The sequence below is a fragment of the Aphelocoma coerulescens genome, chromosome 28 (genome assembly GCF_041296385.1).
Source record: "Aphelocoma coerulescens isolate FSJ_1873_10779 chromosome 28, UR_Acoe_1.0, whole genome shotgun sequence".
Classification (NCBI taxonomy): Eukaryota; Metazoa; Chordata; class Aves; order Passeriformes; family Corvidae; genus Aphelocoma; species Aphelocoma coerulescens.
Window position 1 is genome coordinate 2,695,371 of NC_091041.1, and position 22,277 is coordinate 2,717,647.

Genomic DNA, 22,277 nt, shown 5'->3' on the forward strand with positions numbered 1-22,277 from the left:
AACAAAGTTTACAGATGAAGCTGCATTGCTCTGAGTAGAATCACAGAATATCCTGAGCTGAATCCCACAGGGATCATCAGTGCAGCCCCTGACCCTGCCCAGACACCCCAACAACCCCACCCTGGGCATCCCTGAGAGCGCTGTCCAAACGCTCCTGCAGCTCTGGCAGCCTCGGGGCCGGGACCATTCCCTGGGGAGCCTGGGCAGTGCCCAGCACCCTTGGGGGGAGGAACTTTTTCCCAATATCCAACCTAAACCTCCCAAGCACCGGATACTTCTGTCAGGATCTGCTTAAGGTATTGCTTCCTCTTCTCTCAATTTTCAATTGTTTAATTGCAAGACTTGTTAGTCCCTCTCTTTCTCCTGGAAAATTCAAAAGGAGCAATCAGGGTCAAGCATCCCTTGTCATTAAAATCCATTAGTTTGGATTTGTAGATTACTCACAGTGCTGTAATTTTGTGGTTCTGGCACCCTCACCGGGTTTGTTTCACTGGGGACCATCGGTGTGGTTGGCAGCAATGCTGAATAAAAGTGAAACCCCTCTGTTCCCCAAAGTCACTCCCTACTACCTTCCTGCAGCTTTTCAAGGAAGTCATGAACTGGAATTTTGGGTTTTTTTCAGTCTTTTATCTTCCTTTGAAAAAAATTGTCAAAAAACTCACTGGCAGCAGATGGGCTGAGCCAAGGATGTGAAGGAGAAGCAGCAGGTTATGGAAATGCAGACAAACCCTGTTGCAGCCTCTTGCTTTTCCCAGCGTGCAAACAGGCACAGGCAGGTGGAAGCTTGGAATGGAATGGGCAGAACTCATGGGAGAGGTGTCCTGGCCAGTGTAGTGACCTTGAGGATCACAAGAGACTGAAGTGTCCCTTCTGATGTCCCCTGGTCCCCCCATCCCTTCCCAGCTTTGGGAATGCCCATGGTTTATGATGTCACTCCTGTAACTCCTTGTATTGTTTTTGCTGCTGCTTTGTGGGTCTGATTATGTAACAATTGATGTTCCCAGGAATATCCTTTCTTTCCTGGCCTGAGATGAATTGATTTAATCCTCTCAGTTTGTGTCATTAAGGCATCTGCCTGGGCTGACCATAATCCCAGCCAGCCCATGGAGCAATCCCCAGGCTTTCCTGATGGGTGATAGTTTGGGCTGTGTCCTGGCTCTGGCTGCATTTTCAGTCCCAGACTGAGTTTCTGGAAAAGCATCTGCTTATCTCAGAGCTGAGTATTGGGAGAGATGACAGCAAAAAGGAGAAAAATGTACAGATCTCTTAAATTTCTGTGCAGCTGAAATTATGGAGAAGAGGTTCTGAGAATACAGAACTTTACCAGGACTGTACTCAAAGTATGATTTACAATAAAGGAACTAATATTACTTGTCATGTACTCCTGGTCTACTGGGGATTTTATTTAAAGGAAACAAAGTCTTAAATCTGTGTATGTAATTCCATATCCTGAGAGAAACAAACCCTAAATACCTACTAAGCAAGAGGATGGAAAAGCCCAAGGTTTTACCTTCAAACCTGCCTGTTTTGAGCTGCCCCTGTGTTCTCCCTCCAGCTTTGAGAGCATGCAGAGACTGTGTGACAAGTACAACCGAGCCATCGACAGCATCCACCAGTTGGTAAGTACTGAACTGGGGCCCTGCCATCATTTTTGTGTGCCAGGTTTGAATTCAGGTGGTGAAGAGCAGCAGAAAGGGGTGACTGACTCCGTGCTGTGTTATACCTGCTCCTGTAGCATCAGCAATACCCAGCACTTCCATGTTTTGGGGGGGCTTGAGTTTGGTAATAAACTTATTTTCTTGATCACATTTGGGCAGTCAAGGAGTTAGTATTGGAGGGATATTCTTATAGAAGGAAAGGAAATCAAACACCACTTTTTGTTCCCAAATTCAGAGCTGTTGCTCTTCCTTGTGCACTTCTGGCACTGTTATTTTAGCACTTGGAAACAGCAGAGAAGGAAAGGTTTGTCTGTGTTTAACCCAGGAATTTCTCATATAGATTAACTTTTGCACAGGGAAATCTGTGACTTATGGGTACTTAAATAATCCATATGAACTCTCCTGTGTGTTGTGGAAGTGATCCATGGCTTAGGAATTTCCTTGCCACAGTTCAGCTGCTCTGGCCTGTGGGATCACTGGCTAAAGCAGAATGTAGTCTCTTTTCAGGCCAATTTAATGAGCTTTTTGGTTCTCTTACCCCCATAAAAGGTTGAACTGGAGGAGGCAGAACATGAACAATGAATAATGTTACTATTCTGCTTAATTTCAAAGCATAGGTGGATTTTTTTCTCTGCTGTGCTTATGGAATTATTTGAAGTGTGCAGTTATGGCAACAAGCCTTTTTTGCTGGGATTTTCTTAATTTTTTGGGCCTTAAAAACTTGTGTTTTTTTGGATTCAGGCACCTTCATGTGTATGTTGGTTAATAGCTAAATATTAGCAGCTCTTCAGCATTTGCCATTGCTGTCTGAACTGACAAACCTGATGGGTTTAATTTTTTCCTTCCCATCTGAATCTCACAGGAATGTTTAGGAGGAGTCCTGGAACTGCCCATTTTTGGTTTGTTTTTATCAAAGGGAGAGGTAGACATTTTTAAAACTTAAAAACTTTTCTGCTTAGGATAGGGTTTTTTTTCTGAAGAAGAAAGGAAGCTTGATTTCCATCTCTTTCCTGCCACTCCCTGTTTGAGTGCATCTGATCTCTCCCATGGGACAGCTCCTGAAGCAAAATTAACCTGTTCTTGTGGTGACAGCCAGCATCAGTTCAGTGGGGATAGTAAAGAAAAAAGGAGTGAACAAACCTTTACACCACCCCAACTCTATTCAGCGTTGAGCTTTACACTGCCTGCTGGTTTTTGCATCTCTTTAAATTCCCCTTTATCACCTGTGAAATTCTCTGTTGGCTGAGGTGTGGCAAAGTGCAGGGCAGCTGCTGGTGTGCAGCTTCTGCAGTGTCACAGAAAGGTTTGGGTTGGGAGAGACCTCAAAGCCCATCCAGTGCCACCCCTGCCATGGGCAGGGACACCTCCCACTGTCCCAGGCTGCTCCCAGCCCCAATGTCCAACCTGGCCTTGGGCACTGCCAAGGATCCAGGGGCAGCCCCAGCTGCTCTGGGCACCCTGTGCCAGGGCCTGCCCACCCTGCCAGGGAACAATTCCTTCCCAATCTCCCATCCAGCCCTGCCCTCTGGCACTGGGAAGCCATTCCCTGGGTCCTGTCCCTCCAGGCCTTGTCCCCAGTCCCTCTGCAGTTCTCCTGGAGCCCCTTTAGGCCCTGCAAGGGGCTCTGAGCTCTCCCTGGAGCCTTCTCCTCTCCAGGTGAGCACCCCCAGCTCTCCCAGCATGGCTCCAGTTCCGGTCACTGTTTTTATCTTTAAGGAGCACCTGCAGCCCAAGCTGAGGGCGAGGGGCTGGGAGGGGACTGTCCCTCGTTTCTCAGCTGGGTTTGGTGCTGTTTCCTTGTCCCCACGTTGGGTTCACTCCTGTCCCCGCTGTCCCCCTGCAGTGGAAGGGGACGACGCAGCCCATGAAGCTGAACACACGTCCCTCCAACGGGCTCCTGAGGCACATCCTGCAGCAGGTCTACAACCACTCGGTCACAGACCCTGAGAAACTCAACAACTACGAGCCCTTCTCCCCTGAAGTCTACGGAGAAACTTCCTTTGACTTGGTGGCCCAAATGATTGATGAGATTAAAATGACAGAGGATGATTTGTTCGTTGACTTGGGCAGTGGTAAGTGACCAAATAACTCCTTTTTCTCTTTTTTCTTTGCTGTTTATACTTTAAAAATCCCCATATTTGGGAAGCAAACCAGGACTAGGGATTGTCTTGCCGGATAAGCATCTTTTCTAGATAATCCCCAAAGATGCTCCTGTTTTTCATGCCATGATTAAATGAACCAAGCAAACAGCCCAGACCTCTTTTCTGGTGGCAGTGAAATATCAGCCTGCAGTGCAATAAACCCTTGTTACAAAGCCCTTGGTATTGTTGGATACACTTGTGAAGGAGAAGCAATGTTAAAAATGATGTTTGACCCATAAAGTTGCATTCCAAAGGATTCATCTGTTTTCACTGGATTTCCTTTATGCCCTTTGTATCTGAACATGGGAGTTCTTGACCCTTCCCACGTGAAACACTTGGTGTGGTATCCAAAAATGGAGGTTGTTTTGCCTCTGACTTGTCAGTGTGTCAAAAAAGCTTTAATAGTTCGCTTGAACAGTTGTGAAACCCCACAAAATCTAACCCACAGCTGCAACAAAGTCAAGTTTTAAAAGGAAATAGATGTGTCTCGTTGGTGAGGAAACCAGGTATGACTCAAGCACATGTGCAAGAGAGATACTGAGTAAGGAGATGTTCTTTTTCTTGGTATAATCTGGTTCAGAACAGGAAAGGAGTAATAAAAATTTCCCCTCTTGCTTGATGTGTTCTGAAGTTTTAACACATTTAAACCCAAACAAGTATGTGTGGGTTTAGTTGTTGGTGTGATACAGGACTTCTGGGCAAAAATATATTAAAAAAACCTTTATATTTTAAATATAAAACAGTTATACATAAATATTTAATATTTATAGATGTTATGCATAATAAAATAGTAGATTGTAGGAGAATTAAATATTACATTAAATAATATAATCTTAAGTAATTATTATATTAAAATAGCATCTAAAAATATATTTAGAATATATTTTAAATTCAAATACAGTAGGATTACCATCCCCCCAAACCTTAAAACATCTCCAGTCAGGCTCTTCAGTGATTTTCTTGCTCCTCTTCCTCTCTCAGTGGGACTGACTGAAATTTCCTGTCAGGGACTGATATTCAGACAAGACCTTTAGAAAGACATCAGAACTGAGAAACTTTTCCATCTGGAGGGGAAAAAAAAAATCTCCATAGATTCTCACAATTGTTTGTCCAAGAAGGTTAAAGAAGATCTTATCTGGGGCCCTGGAGTGCTGCTGGTTGGGTCACAGGCCCATCCATGGCAGATACTTGAACCTGCTACCCCCAGAAATAAATCAGGTGTTTCTTGCTCTGATCTTGGGGCTGAGCAGCACCAGGGAAGTGGGAATGGCTTTGGGAATGCCCAGTGCCTGCAGTGTGCTTTCCAGCTGGGAATGTCACACACCTGGCAGCTGAAACTGCCCTCAGCCCAGTCCCACAGTTCAGCTGCTTTTTATGTGTGCACTTTGCTCTAAGAGCTCCTCTCCCTTTGCAGTGGTTTCCCTGGAAGCCCTCTCAGCTCTGGGGTTTTTGTTCCCTGCAGGTGTGGGGCAGGTGGTGCTTCAAGTGGCTGCAGCCACAAACTGCAAACATCACTACGGAGTGGAGAAAGCTGATATTCCAGCCAAATATGCTGAGGTGAGTGAGCCTGGGGTGAGCCTGGGGTGAGCCTGGGGTGAGCCTGGGGTGTGCTGGGTGTTGGTGCAGTAACTCAGTGGTGCAGGAAAAGCAGAACTTCAGCCCCGCTGGGTTTTTGCTTCTCAGATCAGCCAGTCCTGGAGCACTGAAATGTCAGCCTGCAATGCAAGGATGTGCTTGAGGAAAGAGCTGTGTCCAGTCTGGAGTGCTCAGAAGGAGCACTGGCATCTTTCTAGAGTGATTTCAGGCCCTGGAAGTTCTTTTAACAATAATGACAGGGCCTGTTCAAAAGGGAGTGCAGTACAAGCTTCACCCAAATACCTGCAATCATTCTGTGTCTGCAATGCTCTAATGCAGATTCCAGAGGCCACAGCAGGCAGCAAATCCAGGAATAAATTCACCAAATCATTACTACTTCAATATTTTAAGGGCCATGTGTCTGCCTGTGGTGGTGATGCCCCTTTTTCAGTTATTAAACCACCAGAGGCTCCTCTGAGGCCTGTGCTGGGTGTCTGGTGTGTGACTGCTTAGGAGGCACCTTAGTGAAGGAAACCATAAAATGGCCTGAAGCTGAAGGAGGGGAGATTTAGATCAGAGATTAGGAAGGAATTCTTGGTTGTAAGGGTGGCACAGGGTGCCCAGAGCAGCTTTGGCTGCCCCTGGATCCCTGGAAGTGTCAAAGGCCAGGTTGGACAGGTCTTGGAGCAGCCTGGGACAGTGGAAGGTATCTCATGGCAGAGGGTGGAACTGAATGATATTTAAGGTCCCTTCCAACCCAAACCATTCCATGATTGTGTGATAATGTTTGGTCAGGCTGCTTTAGTCAGGTTTCTTTACACTTCTAATCCTGTGCCAACGGGACACACACAGATGATGAGTTCAAGGCAAACCTGGGAGGCCAGGGAAGGTCAGTCATGTCTTACCACAAGAAGTTTGCCTTAACAGAAACTGATCCCTCTGAATTGTCAAAACACACTGATTCAGCCTGGCCAGGCTGGAAAATTATCCCTCATGGAGGGAGGGAATAAATAAAAGTCCTTGATTCTGCTTTTCAGTGATGTGGGCAAAAATGCATAAACACAGTGGTGAGGAGGATCAGACAAGGACCTAAAAATCCACTTTGTTTCCCCTGCCAGGACTCAGTGGAAGTTTTTACCTGGAGGGCTCTGCAGTCCCTCTGTGTGAACATCCTGGTTTCACTTTGGAGCTTTTACAAGGCCAGGAATCCCTTCTGTGTTTATCATTAAAGATCAGCATTATAAGGAAAAGTGACATTCTCGCTTTCATTATTCCCCCTTCCTGTCACTGTGCAAACACAAGGCTTTAGTGAAAACAGCAAACAAAAGAATGACCCACAAATTGAATATTAGGAGTAGTCACTGCTGGGGTACCTTCAGTTTCACAAGTCTTCCATGAGATTACTGGGTGAACAAAATATTCTGCATTATGTCCCTGGTTAAATCCTGTCAGATTTACCAACCAAGGAGCTGCTGCAGTGTCAGAGCTTGTGCAGCTGCCTCGTGCCTGTGTTAGGGTTTTCCTCCAAATTTTTGTGGAAGAAGTTGGATTGAGTTTCCAGTTAAGATTGGCTGTGGCACCACATCTCTGGGTACCATGATAATAGTTCCCAGATAATTGATGGATAACAGATTTTGAAAAGCTTCACCTGAAGAGGAAGAATGTTATGGATTTGCTTTAGTGAAATTGCCTTAATAAATTAAAATGTAAGTTCATACACGAAACTGCTGAGGATTTTTGAGTTTCCCTGCTCAGCTTTGGAGTGCTTTTGAGCATAAAGAGCTTTAAAACATGCCCACCAACACACACAGTTTTGCTGAGCTGCTGATGGAGGTTTCTACCATCTCTGGGTTGTCAGTGGGATCAGAATTGCTGCTGGGCTTCTCTCACAGAATCACAGAATAGTTGGTGTTGGAAGGGACCTCTGGAGATTACCCAGTCCAAGGCAGGGTCACCTGGAGCAGGAATGTGTCCAGGTGGGTTTGGAATGCCCCAGAGAGGGAGACTCCCCTCCAAATTTGGGCCAAATCCTAAAGATCAGGTGGGACCAGGCTGCTGGAAATGTGGTGATGGGGATGTGTGAGGAGGCACTGAGCTGTCTGGATATTGGATTTTGTTCCTTTCTCCCCTCTTTGGACTACAGAAAACAGCAGCAGGTCTCCCTCCTCTGCACCCTGGTGTATTTGGGTGCAGTTTGAAGCATTCCCAGTTGCTGTGGGAAGCAGGATTCTCTCTCTGTTTGCTGCTGGGGTACTTTGCCTGCTGCTTTCTGCCTCCTCAGTGACCCCAGCAGACCTGGCTTTGTCCTGGTTGTCCCTTTGCTCCCTGGGCTTAGGCTGGGCTGCCCCTTCCTCCTCCCTCTGGGAGGATGCACCATGACTTAAGGCAGGGCCATTTTTAGTGCTGGGCAGTGTAAGGGCTTTTCTTAGAACATGGAACTTCCATGGAAAGGGGGGTGAGGATGTCAGCTTTGCCTCGGCCCTAAGGAAGCGGGGGTTTGGTTTTTTAAGGAAACTGAACAGCAGGAGCTCTGTGTCTGCCTGACCTTGGAATGTTTAATGGCAAAAAGCCTCCAACCAGACAGGATTCTTGGGGGTCAGTGAGTGTTTCAGAGACGTGTCTCCATTGCTTTGATGGAACTGGAAATATGAGCTGTCCTAATAGCTGGTTTTGGTTTTCCTCCCTCTTGCAGACGATGGACAGAGAGTTCAGAAAATGGATGAAATGGTATGGGAAGAAACATGCAGAATACACAGTGAGTGACACTCAGCTGCAGATCGGGATCCACACTCAGTGCAGAGTTTGTAAAGTCCCCTCCAGCCCTTCCTCACCCACCAGCAGCTGAGCCATGGCAGATTCCTGGCTCTGATCTTTCTCCTGGGGATGGTGGTTCCAATATATCCTCCCAGACCCCTCTCTCTGCCTGATGTGGGGCATGGTGTTGTTGGGAGCACTTCCAGGTCTTTCCAGAAACTCCTGGAAGATTTATTCTTCTAAAGTGTTGTTCTGACTGGGGCTGCCATGAGTCTTCTCTTTGTGTTAAATCCCCTTTTCCTTTGTCCCTCCCTCTCGCCATGGATTGGGGTTTTTGCCAGGTGTGGCAGCTCCTCCTTGGGGTTCTGACCTCTCCTGCTGGAAATAAAAGCTGAAGCTTTGGTTCTGCAGGCAGGGGAAGGTGTGGCCACCTGGGAGTGGTTCTGGAGGGGATGGGGTGGCAGGGGTGGAGGTTCTGGATGGATGGAGATTGGAGCAGGATGCTCCAGGAACAGTTAACAGCTGGATGGCTCTCAGGGGAGGGTGGTGGGTGGTTAGTTTTGATTTGGAAAGGTTTGGAATTGGATTCTCTGAGGGTTGAGCTGGAGCAGGAGGGGTAAATGGGTCACCATGGGGGATCTTCCTGCCTGTGGCAAGGGTTGTGTTGGGATTTCTTTATCTTCCTCCTGATGTTTCTTTATGTTTGAGGATGTTTTGCACTCCAGGGATGGTGTGAGGCATGTGCAAATCCATGCACTGTCCAGTGTCATTCCTTCTCTTTTCCCTTTCTTCCCCTTAGTAATTGTCATTAAGAAAATCTGCTCCCTGGTTAATCGCTTTCCAGCCAGGAAATGGATGTAAAATAGGAACCCACTGGGAGTTTTGAAAATGCATCTATTTATGCTTCTGCCACTTTCCTATGGTCAGGGAAGAGGCTGGGTGGATCAGGGATATTCCCTAATATCCCAGGGAAGCTGGATCACTGCTCAGAGGTTGCAGCTGGACACGTGTCCTGCATCCAGCTGTGAGCAAGGGTTAGGGAACTGCTCCTTCCCTTCTGTGCAGAGCCCTCCTTGCCATGTTCCTGGGAAGGAGTGATCCACGTGGCTTCAGCATCCCAGCAGTGTGGGATCCATGGCAGGTTGGAGCTGCCCAGCCTTTATTTCCCAATTTTTTGTCTGCTGGGATCCTTGGCACTCTCATCTTGTAGTGAAGCTGTTCCAGCTTTCCCTTTGGGAAGCAGGCTGGGAAGGTGATGGTCCCACCTGGAATTCCTGTTCTGGATAGTGGGATTCCCATCCAGGGGATGCTGGGCCTGCTGGGGGACTGGTCTGCAGCAGGATTGATATCAGGCTGCTAATTCCTTCCTGCTGTGGGAGCACTGGGAATGCTTTACTTTTCCTGAAGTGGCCATATGGCATTTTTCCATTGTGTCACCAAGCTGGCATGACATGAAGGGAGTTGTTCCTGAGGATACTCTGCTTCTGAGCTGGGTAATTGAAGGAATAGGAGAGGAACTTGGACTAAAATATTGGAAGCATATTGCTTGCCTTAGGCAGCATTTCCATATTGAGCATTCAAGTGACAGAGTCTGGTGCTATACTGAAACAAAGCTACTTATTTTTGCCAGGTTCTTTGGCTTTTATAACTGTTTTCTGCAGTGTTTAGAGTAAAATTTCCCTGAATATGCAATCTGGGGGTTTTTTTTGGGAAGAGTGAAACACTTGCAGCACTTCTTGTCTGAAGGAAAGTTGGTTTCCTGTCACCTTGGAGTGATGCTTGAGCACAGATTTTGGGCTTTTACTGTAGGCACACAGGGCAGATTTTATTTGGTTTTTATTCATCAAACAGACTTTTGCCAGGCAGTTTATTTTCTTTAGGAGCTCCTTAGCAGCACCTGCTATAGGTGACTGTTAAACACAGAGCAAACTTGCTCACAGTGCAGCTGGAGGACACAGGAAGACGTGGAATGGAAAGCCATCTTTGTGTTTCTGGAAAACAGCTTTGTCCCTGCAAAATGCTTCGTGAGGTCCCAAAATTCCAAATGTTGGAGACAAAATAAGCACAAATTGAAATAATCTGTCATCAGCAGAGCTCAACTCATGAATTCCACTCCAGTGTTACAGGCAGTCAGAGGAAAAATCAATGTTTTGAGAAGAAGCAAGTGCTGGAGGAGGGGAGGGAGCTTGGCAGAAGTTCAGTGGGAAGAATCTCAAATCCCACCTGCAGCTTTGGCTGAACTTTGTGGATGGTGGTTCTGTCTTGTTGTAAAAGTAAAAACTGTGGTGCATAAGGCAGCAGTAAATCCTGGAGCTGGGCCTGCAGGGATGTGCTGGGTTTTTAGATTAATTTAACAGCCAGGATTCCAGTACAGTTAGAGATTTCCAATTCAGATTGATTTTGGGCTCTCCATGGAAAGTGATCTGCTGAGAAGTTGACTTCAGCAGAGTGTTCCATACTTATTTGGGTTTGTGCATCTCAACAATTCCTTCTTCCTTGGGAAATTATTACCTCTGTAACTTTTCACCATCTCCAGCCTTCCCACCTGGTACAATCTCGCTGAGAAATATTTTCTGTCCTTTTTGCCTTTTGCAGCAGTCCAAGAGACTCAGAGGCTCATGATGTTTGTAACTTGCCCCAAATCCTCCCAACAGGATTTTTTCAGATTACCATTAAAAGAAAGTTGCTAGGAATGTAAACAAACAAAAAACCCATGACCACCTCCCCAAACTCTCCAAACAATAAACTTGTGTTTGAAAAGCCTTGGAGAGAAGGGCAGTCACTGTTGCCTCACCAAATTGTTCTGCAGCCTTCAAATTCACTTCCTGGCTTTCCCCACTGGGTTGTTCTTGTTACTGCTGGAAGTTCTGAGCTTGGACATGAACGCTGTAGAGCAAGGCCCAGTGACAGCATTTAAATAAATCCCAATTGTTCAGGTGTATTTCCACCCTATTTTGTCCACAATTATTTAAAAAAAATCCCTCTTGAGCAATGGTTCCACACAAAATTGCAGCCTCAGTTGTTCTGTAGTCACTTGATGATAAAAGAGCATTAAACTTCCCCAGTTGCAGGTGGCAAAGTGTCCTGGGGGCTGTTGGATGCCCAAGGCTCTGCAGAGCCACAGCTGGATCATCCCTGCAGCTGGAGAGGGGGGAGATCCCTGTGGGGCATGAGAGGAGTGGGAGGAATTTGCTCCTCATGCACTGGCTTGGGAGGCTCCTGATCTCCAGCTGTTGTTGGTCACTGAGTCTCATAATCCTGTTAAATGAATATTTACACCCTCTGCCCTGCTTGGGAATGTGCAGTTCCTGCTCATTTAGGGAAAATCAGATTCTTTGCTGCTCTTCTCTCCTGCATCCCAAGGGAAGGATCCTCCTCTAGAGCTTTTCATCATCATTATCATCATCATCATCATCTGCTTCAGCTTTTTGGACTAGAATTTCCCACTTCCAACACATCTCCCTTTGTTCCAACTCCTTTTATCTTCTCCTTTCTCTTCCCATGGAACTGAGAAGTTTCCAACATTACCCCACTCTTTTCAAGTAAACCCGTCTGAAGGAAGCAGGAGAGTTCTGGAAGGTCATTAGACCTGGCTAATTAGAAAGCCTTTCTTGGGGAATTCCTGCATATGTGCAGCCATCAAATTAAAACCCGGCATGGCAATTAAGAGGCAGATGGGTTTTCATGGTTTCCAACTGTAAATATCCTCAAGTGGCCTCCGAATCGGAGCCATCTCAGGTATCTGGGCCAGGAGGCTGAGGTTGCTCAGTAGCATAAAGTGCTTCTCTTCCTGGGCTCCCCTTGAAGAAAGTTTTTGGTGTTTTTTGGTTTTTATTGAGTTCTCAGTGCCTGTGACCTGTTGTTCCCTTTCCCTGAGAGAAGAAAACACGAAGCAGGCTTGTTCATGGTGTGCTGGAGCACACAGCAAGATGTGGAATGGAAAGCCTGGCATCTTTGTCTTTCTGTGAACTTTGTCCCTGCAAAATTCTTCCTGAGGTCCCAAAATTCCAAATGTTGGAGACAAATTAAGCACAAATGGAAGGATCCCTGGCTGAGCTCAGAGCAGTTGGGAGTTGGTTGTAGTCCCATGTTGGACTCTGCTGAGAACCAGGATTAGTTTTGTGTTTATTTACTCAGGGTTGTTATAACAGAATTCCTGCCCTGCTCCATAAATCTTGTGTTAGCAGGAGGTGGCAACGACGATCAAACCAAGAGCAGGAAGCAGGTCAGCATTCCTGAAGGTGGGATTTGGGCTAGATGGACACCTCTCCCAAGAAACCCCAGGGGCTTCTGGTGGCTGGAGCTGGTTCGGCCCTGGGGGTTGGGGATGAGTTTGGGGCATAAATCAGTGCAAGCCTGGCTCTGTGGCCTGCAGGTCTCTCCCGAAGTCTGGGCTGCCTGTCTGCCTGCTTTTCCTGCTCTGAGCAGAAGCAGGGGGTTGTGTGAGAGTTCCAGTGCCCAGGACTTGGTCTGTGATGGTGGCTGACATCACCTGTACCTCAAAACTTCCTTGCTGCCAGGAGCTGCACTCAGGGAAGGACGAGCCAGCTGTTTGTTCCTGATCGTTTTGACTGCCCCATTTCAGCAGGAAATTTGCTGCTTTGGTATTTGAAAAGCCCTCCAAACGTCCCCTGTGGCTTTGAAATGATGCCACATTTTGGAGGTTTGGATTCGTGCCTCCGGTTATTTTTGAAAAGAACAAGGACCTAAAAATAGCCCTGTGTACTTTTCCAGGCAGAAATGCCGGCTTTTCGGGAGCCAAGTGTTTGCACGGAGGCGGCTGGAATGAGGCATCTGCCTGTGAATTTATGGCTCTGTGCAGCGTTACCAGAGAGCCTCCCTGGCCAGCACTGGGGTGAGAACCCAGCCCTCCTCCTCAGCACAGGGCCCTGACATTCCCAGCTTCCTGCTCTGCCCCACGATGAACTCACAGCCTCTGTGCACCTCTGGCTGCCTCCCCCCAGGCTGGGACCTGCTGCTTTCCATCCAGTTGCAGGAAGAGTTACAGGAATCAGATGCTGCTGAGAGTATTCCTGCAGTGTCTGTTTGAAAAACCTGAATAAAAACCTGTTATGGCTTCTAAATTTAGAAGCAGTGCAGGCAGCAGCTCTGGAGGCGATTTGGCTGAGCTAATTATCCTGTTAGATAAAGCATCTCCTGCATTGTCTAATCAGATGAAAATATCTGTGTTACAGATGGTCCCTTCCATTCATTATTCACTAAGGAGATTAAGTTTCTGAGAGAGAGGAGGAGCAGGATGAGGGAGGGGACAGTGGAGGAAGAGATTGAGTGTGGCCCTGTGGCTGTCACCGTGTGGATGTGTCCCCTTCTCCCTGAGTGACCAGCATGGACCACGTTCTGCTGGTTCAGCTGCTGCTGCCCTGGGGCAGGGATCAATCAGCTGCACTTTCCAGTTCTTGTTTCACTCTCAAAATTACTGCAAACCACCAAGCCAAGTGGGATTTTGGGGGGATATTTTTGGATTCTCTGTGTCAGTTGATGAGTAAGGAGCTCCTTTTCTTCTTTTAGGGCATCATTTATTGATCCCTGCCCTAGCACAGTGGGTAAGGAGTGGTTACAGGGGTCAGGCAGCTCAGTCCCTGTTAGAGGGGAGCATCCAGAAATCACTGCCTTTCTTCCAGAGGGAAAAAACAACCCATTTTCTCCCAGCCACAGTTGCTCATCTGATTATTTTTGTACTCCAGTGTTTTTCCTGGTGAGGTTTTTCCCTTGACTCTTGGCAAAGCATGAGCTGGGGAAGCAGTGCCACACAAAAATAGATGTGTTTAAGCTGGGCTGTGGTTCATTTGAATTGTTAAATGGCTCTGGCTTGCCAAGTGTTCATCCACCATGGGTGATATCAGGTTAAAACCTGGAGATTTTGGTTATAAGTGCTCTTCTAACCACACAGACAGAGCAAACACACAGTGAAACTGGACCCAAGTAAAGCCTAACAGCCACTTAGGTTGGATTTCAAGACCTTTCTATGAAGTTTAGCATTTCAAAATCGTTTCATGTTACGCTGGTTCTTTGTTCTCTGGCAGACTGTGGCATTAGGGTTGTGCTTCCTGGTTTTCCCAATGTTTTTCTTGCCCTGTTAGTGTATGAAAACCCTGAGGAGACGTTGGGAGCCGGTGGTGTGGAGGATGCCATAGAGAAGCTGACTTGCAAAATTTGTTATAAAATAAACACAGTTGCCTGTCATGTGGGTTTTCTTGGACTTTGCCTTGGTTACTCAAGCATGGAGCTGTTCACTACAAAAATAGATAAGACTGAGACAAAATTATCTCTTCAATCTAGAGGTGGTGTCCACATATAGACATCCAGAAAAAAATCTTTCCTTATATATGAGATGAGAAAAACTCTTCTTGGAACTTTTTTGATCTTGAGTCTCTGGTTGAGATTCTGGCAGTACCCAGCAAGATGTCCTTGGGTTGGATCTTTGAGTTCAACTTCCAGCTTATCCTTTGGTTTTATTGCAGCAGGGATGTCAAAGGTGGGAGATCACAGGTAGTATTTCTGGTTTAAATCTGATTTCAGCCCAGCTGGTGGAACAGGTATTTCTCAGTAACTTGAGCTAATCTTACCTGCTCTGTTCAATTTCTAGCGCTTAAGGCTCTTGACCAAGTTCTTGATCTCTTGCCCGAGAACCCTGAACGTCCCCTTTGCTCAGCCCTCTGGTGTAGCAGCAGGACATTTTTGGTGGTTTTCCCCTTCCTTTCCTCCTGGAAGCAGCCCCATTCCTGTTGGCACCTGTGGCTTTGTCCTTCCCCGTGGCTCAGGCAGTTTTGTCACCCCCTCAGTGTCCCTGAGCCACACCAGGCCCTGGAGCTCCCTTTGGCTGTTCCCAGGCTGAGCCAGCCCTGGGGTATGGAAGCTGTTCCAGTGCCTGCACTGCAGTGCTGGCACTCTGGAGTTGTCACTCAATGAGAATTAGTGCTGCCACGTGAAATCCTCACTCCTTCCCATACAGAGAAACCAGTGCAGAAAAAGGATCCTGAGCAGTCGCTGCCGTTGCTTTGATGTTCCCGAGGTTCTGGCACAAACCATCGTCTTCAAAGGGTGTCATCAGCATTAATTATAGAGTTGCACCTTATTTTTTCTCTCCTCCTCTTATCTTCCTCCCCCAACCTTCCTGCTGCCTGACTTGTGGCACAGCAGAAGAGTGTGGCCTGTGGACTTCTCTCTCGTTTCAAAACACGACTGAGAAAACATTCCTCTGTGCAAGAGCTCTGTGTTCACCTGGCACTTGATGTGGTGTCATTGGAAAGGGGCTCCTCAAGCCACTGAAGTCAGAACTGTATTTATTTTCAAATAAGACCTTTCTGTTACTTCATTTCCAACTTGAAAGTGTTAGAAGTGCTCAAGGTTTATATTTAGCACCACAAAAATCAGATGCTTGTTTGTGCAGTGCAGCAAGAGCCTGGATTGGGAGCCAGGGCTCCCAGCAGGAGCTTTTCCCAATCCATGCTCAGCCCTCTCTGCTGAGGGGAGATCACCAGCCTTGGGGGGCTTCAGGAGGCATCTGCTGATCAGCTTTGGGATGAATGCCAGCACTTCTGGCTTCTCCATGGAGCAGCCAGAGACCCTTCCCTGTTCTTCCCAGGCAGGAGAGTGGCCAAGGGTGGGAGCAGGGAGGGAGAAACCTCTGGGATCTGACGAATGAGCAGGGTCAGCTCTCCCTGCTCCACCTCTGGGTTTCCAAAAGGCTTCATTTGTCCCTGGTTGCTGTGGGGTCAGGGAGCTGGTCCAGCCTGTTTGTCCCTCTCTGAAGGGAGCAGGAGGGAACCCTGTTAACTCCTCTGTGTTTCTGTGTTCTTTGTCTTGTTTTAAGCTGGAAAGAGGTGACTTCCTCTCAGAAGAATGGAGGGAGAGGATTGCAAACACAAGGTACAGTACAGCAATTGAATGCTGCTTTCTGAGCTGGATATTTGGGAGTTTGTATAATGGAAATTGGGAGGCTGGCCAGCTTTTTATATAGAATTTCCATAGCAAATACCCCAAGTCTATCTGCCAACTCTTACACTGGCCTCTCTAGATCCTGTCTTCTGACTAGAAGAATGGCTTTGAGTGCATGTCCCATGATATTCCATACAAGGGTGTATCCAAGATAAATTCTGGTTATAAGAGGAGCACAAACCTCCCATTTGTTTTGCATATCCCTATAGTTCATGTCAGGGATTCTGGCAAAACACTCCTTATCTTGGCTGTTGGGGCACACAGGCTCACTTTCCCTCTAATAAAAAGGAAGAGACCCAAGTGAGTTTGTTTCAACTTAAACTGGAAGTTCATTTAAACTAATTGTCTTGAAGATTTATTTATGTGGGGAACTGCACAGAGGGTTAGGCTCCTTTCTGAGGGAGCAGAAGAAGAGTAAGTTTGTTAAAAGCAATAAAAACGTCTGTATCTTTAAAGCTTTACATTCTTTCAGCCTTATGGGTAGAAAAAACCCTCTTTATTTTTATATGACCTTCTGGGCCACCCTGTTATGTGGGGGAATGGAAGGCAGTTGTCAAAGAGGGCTCTGAAAGCCTTCAGAGTTGTGGCAATTTCTGGATTGCTCCCAAAGCTCTGGTTTTGAGAGCCTGGAGGAGGCGTCTGCCAGGCTGGTGACTCCTGCAGGATTCTGTCCCTCACTTTCTTCTGGAGGTGCCTTTTAATTTGTGGGCAGACTTGTCCCAGCCTTGCAGCGCACTCAGGTTTGGCTTTGTTGCTTGTTATTCCAAGTGCACACTCCTCCACTGCCCGGGCAACTTTCCTCGGAATTAATTTAAATTTTAGAGGAATTTTTGGCTTAAGGAGCTCTGGCTGCATCCAGAAGTGCTGGGAGATGTTTGGTTTGTGTGGCATGGCACTCATTTGTGTCTCAGTGCTGCTTCACCTCGCTCTGGTGCAGGATCAGGGAATTCTGGAATGGTTATGGTTGGGAGGGACCTTAAATCTCATCCAGTGCCACCCCTGCCATGGGCAGGGACACCTTCCACTTTTGCTCCAGGGTTGCTCCCTGTCCAGCCTGGCCTTGGACACTGCCAGGGATGAGGCTGGCACCAGGACATAGTTCCCAGTGTATTCCAGGGGATCCCTGTGCCTGTGGCTTGGCAAAACCTCCTGGAATGAGGGCTGAGCCCAAGGGGGGGATTTGGGGTTCCTGTGCCCTGCATGTGCACACAGAATTCTGTGCCAGAGTGAACACTATAAAAACACACATCTGCACGCTCTGGCTTTTCCCCTTCCTCTCCTGGATCTCCTGGATGTTTTCTAGTTCCATTAATATGTTTGGCTCTTTTGCAAGGCCCTTTTTTTTTATTGGCACATGGGAAGGGGGAGGAAGAAACCCCTGCTAGCTTTACTTGCCAGGCAGGGTTTCCTGAATTTCCAAGAGCAAGGCATAGCAAGATAAATTTTTTTTTCTCTTGGTGTATAAACATTTTTTTTTCGTTCGTGGTTTTTAATAGCTTTGGCTTCTGCCCTTAAACTCCATGTCCTTGTTGAACACGTTTCATGTGTGGAGGCACTGGCAAGGGAGTTTTCCAGCAAAGAAATCTGTTCTTCATGTGGGAACAATAGGCCAGGATGGCTTTTACACCTCACAGAATCCTGGAATATCCTGAGCTGGAAGGAACCCTCAGGGATCATCAGTGCAGCCCCTGGCCCTGCACAGACACCCCAACAACCCCACCCTGGGCATCCCTGAGAGCGCTGTCCAAACGCTCCTGCAGCTCTGGCAGCCTCGGGGCCGGGACCATTCCCTGGGGAGCCTGGGCAGTGCCCAGCAGCCTCGGGGGGAAGAACCTTTCCCTGAGATCCATCTCAAACCTCCCCTGACAAGTTCATTCAGTGGGGAGCTCAACCACTTCCAAGAGCTGTTGAGGATTCTTGTTGCAGCCTGGTAGTAAATGGGCACCAGGGACAATTAGACCAGGCTGATTAGACCTTAAAACTAAAGGGGTGTTTCTTTTTAAATCTGTGATTAAATTCTTTTTTAATGTTTTGGTTATTTCCCAAACCCTTTTATCATTTATGGGATTCTATCTCTGATTCTACCTCTGTGCAGATTTCTTTGTTTCCATATGATTTTTTTTTTCCCCAGGAGCAACCCCCTCCCTCGATTGAATTTCCTAACCCAGAAAGAAAGATACAATTCCTCTTTTTGTGGGTAGGGCTGAAGTGCTGGGTTTAGGACAGGGAAAATGTGCTGAGATGTCACTGTCTTCTGGCATTACAGGGAATTTAGAGCTGGAAGACAAACAGGGTGCCCAGAGCAGCTGGGGCTGCCACTGGATCCCTGGCAGTGCCCAAGGCCAGGCTGGACATTGGGGCTTGGAGCAGCCTGGGACAGTGGGAGGTGTCCCTGCCCATGGCAGAGGTGGGGCTGGGTGGGCTTTGAGGTCCCTTCGAACCCAAACCATTGTGGGATTCTGAAATATATTTTGATATTTTGCTGTAATCTTTTAAGTGCCCCACCAAGAAGGAACAGGATAAAGTTTGTTGTGCTGAGCGTTGCTCTCCATGTGTTGGGTGGCAGGAGCCGTAGAGTTGGGGACCAGCAGGTTTGTCCATAGCTGGGAAGGCTCCAAATGGATGTGACGTGGCTGGGGGGTCCCTGGGGGGTGTTCCTGGCTCCCCAATCTTTAACTGGGTCATTGTTTTGCAGTGTTATTTTTGTGAATAACTTTGCCTTTGGGCCTGAGGTGGATCACCAGCTGAAGGAGCGCTTTGCGAACATGAAGGAAGGTAAATCCGGCTGGAAATGTTTTTCCCTTGGTTTCCTGATTCCTCTGGGAGCTGGGGTGGGAGGGGGGCTCAGTTCCAGCTGGCACAGCCGGGCTGGGAGATTTGTTCTGTGCCTTGGGGCCAAGTGTCTGCACCACAGTGGGATTTCCACTTCCCACCTTCATGGCTGCCCAGACCTGCCTGGCTCCTTGGAGCATCCCTTCTGCTGGGATGGCTCTGGAGCAGGGTTGGGGTGGGAGGAGCTCCTGGGCCATCCTTCCCTCTTTTGGGAGCCCAAAAAACACTCAACAGCCAAGGCCAAACTTCATGCTTCCCTGGCAGTGTCCAAGGCTAGGCTGGATGGGCTTGGAGCACCCTCGGATACTGGAAGGTGTCCCTGCCCATGGCAGGAATGAGCTTCAGGGTCCCTCCAACCCAGCCCATTCCATGATTCTTGGCTGCAGGGGCACAGCTTTGGAAGGCCAGGCTGTAATTCCATACAGAACTCACTTCCTGGGTTCTTCTGTTCAGAGTTGTCCCATTCAGTGCTGGGTGTTAACTCCTGAGTATTGAAATGCCGGAGTCTCCATCCCTGCAAGTGCTCAAAAACCTGGGGATTTGGCACTTGGGGACAGGGTTTAGTGGTTACCATAGTGGTGGTGCTGGACTTAAAGATCTTGAAGGTCTTTTCCAACCTTAATGGTTCCACAATTCCATGCAAACAGGGACACTGTCACTGGATGCTCCCTGGGAAGCCTCACTGCACACTGGGACACCCACTAACCCCACCACGGCCTTTCCATTGCCCTGGGTGTCTTCTCTTTGCTCTTAACCACTGGGATAAGTAACAATTTCACTTGATTGTGGCAGAAATGACAGAAATAACAATTTCTGACAAGAAAAATGTGTGGTGTGAACAAAGCAGCTGTGGCTTCCCATGGCACAGCTTGTGCTGAAATAAATAATGTGACTTTTGGGCTCTGCTGCAAACCATCAAACCCCCAAACTTAAGCTGTTTTCTTTAATTTAACTGGTTTACTTTTTAGTTTTCCAAACTTGTTTAATGGTGGCTTGAGAGCAGTGGGAAGGTGGGGCTGGTTCAAGAACCCTTTTACAATGACAAAACCTAATTTCTCTTCCCAGAGTGTGCTCAGGCTCTGCCTTGAGCTGAATGACCCCAAATACCCATGAAATGCAGATTAGTGGCCTCTAAATAAAACAGCTTTGGGGGCTTGTGTATAAAAGATCCCAAGGAGGAAGGAGATAATTGAAATTTCTTTAGATTGCCACTGAGAATTAATGTAATTTTTTTTCCCAAATGTTTCAAATCTTTCATTTTAAAGTGATCCTTGAGGTGTCACCTGGCAGGAATCAGATTGGCTTTCTTGGGGCTGCCAAAATGAGGATTAAGGGATTTCTTTCTTTTTTTAGTGCTATACAAGGGGCAGGTTTATAGGGCTGCTCTTTAGGGCTCTGTACTGGGTTATATTTATTAAGTAGTTATTTCTAGAACAAATAATGGAGCTGACTGCTGTTTTCTTTTTCTTTTCTCCTTTTTCCAGGTGGGAGAATTGTGTCCTCAAAACCTTTTGCACCTCTAAATTTTAGAATTAACAGTCGAAACTTGAGTGGTATGATTGCCCTTTTTATTGTTATTACAGTTGTGGATATTCATTATCTGAACGTGTCTGGGGGGGTGTTGTTTCTTTCTAGAGTTGTTTAAATAAGTAGAAAATGCTGTTGGATTATGGGGGCACACCAAGTGACAGGTACTTAAAATCAATCTAAAAAACCCCACCCAAGAGAGGAGCAAACAGACACTTTTTATGGGGTTTGTGCTGCTGTGTTTTGATGTTTTTCCCATCAATGTGTCCCTGCCTGGGCAACTTTGGAGCTGAAGAGAAATCAGGAGTTCAAGGGTGTGATTCATTTCTTCAGCCACAAAGAGCTGCAGTGACTCACAGGGGAGTTCCTTACACCCTAAATCCAGGCAGATAAACCCCACCAGTCAGGATTCCTGAGGCTTCCAGGTTATGGAGCCAGGCTGGGAGATCTGGGGGTGCTCACCTGGAGAAGAAAAGGCTCTGGGGACAACTTAGAGCCCCTTGCAGGGCCTAAAGGGGCTCCAGCAGAGCTGCAGAGGGACTGGGGACAAGGCATGGAGGGACAGGACCCAGGGAATGGCTTCCCAGTGCCAGAGGGCAGGGCTGGATGGGAGATTGGGAAGGAATTGTTCCCTGGGAGGGTGGGCAGGCCCTGGCACAGGGTGCCCAGAGCAGCTGGGGCTGCCCCTGGATCCCTGGCAGTGTCCAAGGCCAGGCTGGACATTGGGGCTTGGAGCAACCTGGGACAGTGGGAGGTGTCCCTGCCCATGGCAGGGGTGGAATGGGATGAGCTTTAAGGTCTCTCCCAACCCAAACCATTCCAGGATTCTGTGAAAGTTCAACTTTGAACATCTCCTGTGCTGTGCATTGAGCAAACAAACCTCTCTGAGACACACCCAAGCCCTGGGCCTGGTTTATTGCCAACACAGAGTTGTGTTTTTCTCCTCCTCTGAACATGCCGGACTTGATGTTTGCCAGTGTTGTCCTGTGCAAGGACATGATCTGCAGTTTAAGGAGCTTTTGGGATGCTCCATGTTGTTGGTTATGCTTTTGACCTTTCTCAGACTTCCATTGTTGAAACTGGGATGTCTGTTCAGGGCCAGGACTGATGATCTTTGTAGGTCCCAGCTCAGGTAATTCCATGAAATTTCTCAAGCAAAAGAACAGTCCAAGCTGGACTTTACTTGTATTTTCTGTGTCCAGTGCTAAACTTTCCCTAAATCAACCCCGTCTCATTCCCTCCCTGTGCAAACATGGGGAGCAACTCACTGAGTTCCAAATCTCGAGCTGTGCTAATTTCAGCTTAAACTGCTTTTGCAGAACAGTAATTTTTGGACTGTCATGAAGTAAATTGTGCCATTGGAAGTTATTTTTACCAAGCTGGAATTCTTGTGGGTGTCCCACACATCAGGCAGCCGAACCTGCACTTTTCTTCCTTGTTTGAAATTCTCTTCATGGGCCTCTGGTGGTTTGGAACCTTCTTGACCCTTGGGTGCTGGACTGCCAATTCCTTGGAGACAGGGACCTGAAAATAAAAGGGAAAACAAGGTGGAATGGTGCTTCTGGAACACCTCAAACCTCAGGAAAGCTGGGATCAGGCTGTCAGTTTGCTAATGAGGCAAAGAGAGTGTGAGTGAAGCTTGGGCCCTCTTGCAGAGCCCACCAGAGCTTGAGGAAATCCAAGAATGCACTTGGAGAAGTTTCAATGAGACCTGCCCACAAAAATACAGGGGTTTGGCCTCTCAAGCCTTTTCTTTCCTGGATTCTTCCCATTTCCTTCTCTCTCTGCTGCATTTGGGAGACTGAGGCCAACATGTGCTGCTCCTTTCCCC

At 47.4% G+C, this 22,277-nt stretch overlaps 1 protein-coding gene across 5 annotated transcripts in view; it reads left to right on the forward strand.

The window, feature by feature from the left end:
• DOT1L (DOT1 like histone lysine methyltransferase) overlaps positions 1-22,277 on the forward strand; it is a 77,179-nt gene that overhangs the window by 20,013 nt on the left and 34,889 nt on the right. For all 5 annotated transcript variants that reach the window (XM_068997241.1, XM_068997245.1, XM_068997243.1 and 2 more), the window contains exons 4-10: positions 1,556-1,619; positions 3,502-3,730; positions 5,262-5,356; positions 8,067-8,129; positions 15,963-16,018; positions 18,783-18,862; positions 20,404-20,472. In XM_068997241.1, the coding sequence (XP_068853342.1) occupies positions 1,556-1,619; positions 3,502-3,730; positions 5,262-5,356; positions 8,067-8,129; positions 15,963-16,018; positions 18,783-18,862; positions 20,404-20,472 (656 nt within the window). The remainder of the gene's footprint in view (positions 1-1,555; positions 1,620-3,501; positions 3,731-5,261; positions 5,357-8,066; positions 8,130-15,962; positions 16,019-18,782; positions 18,863-20,403; positions 20,473-22,277) is intronic.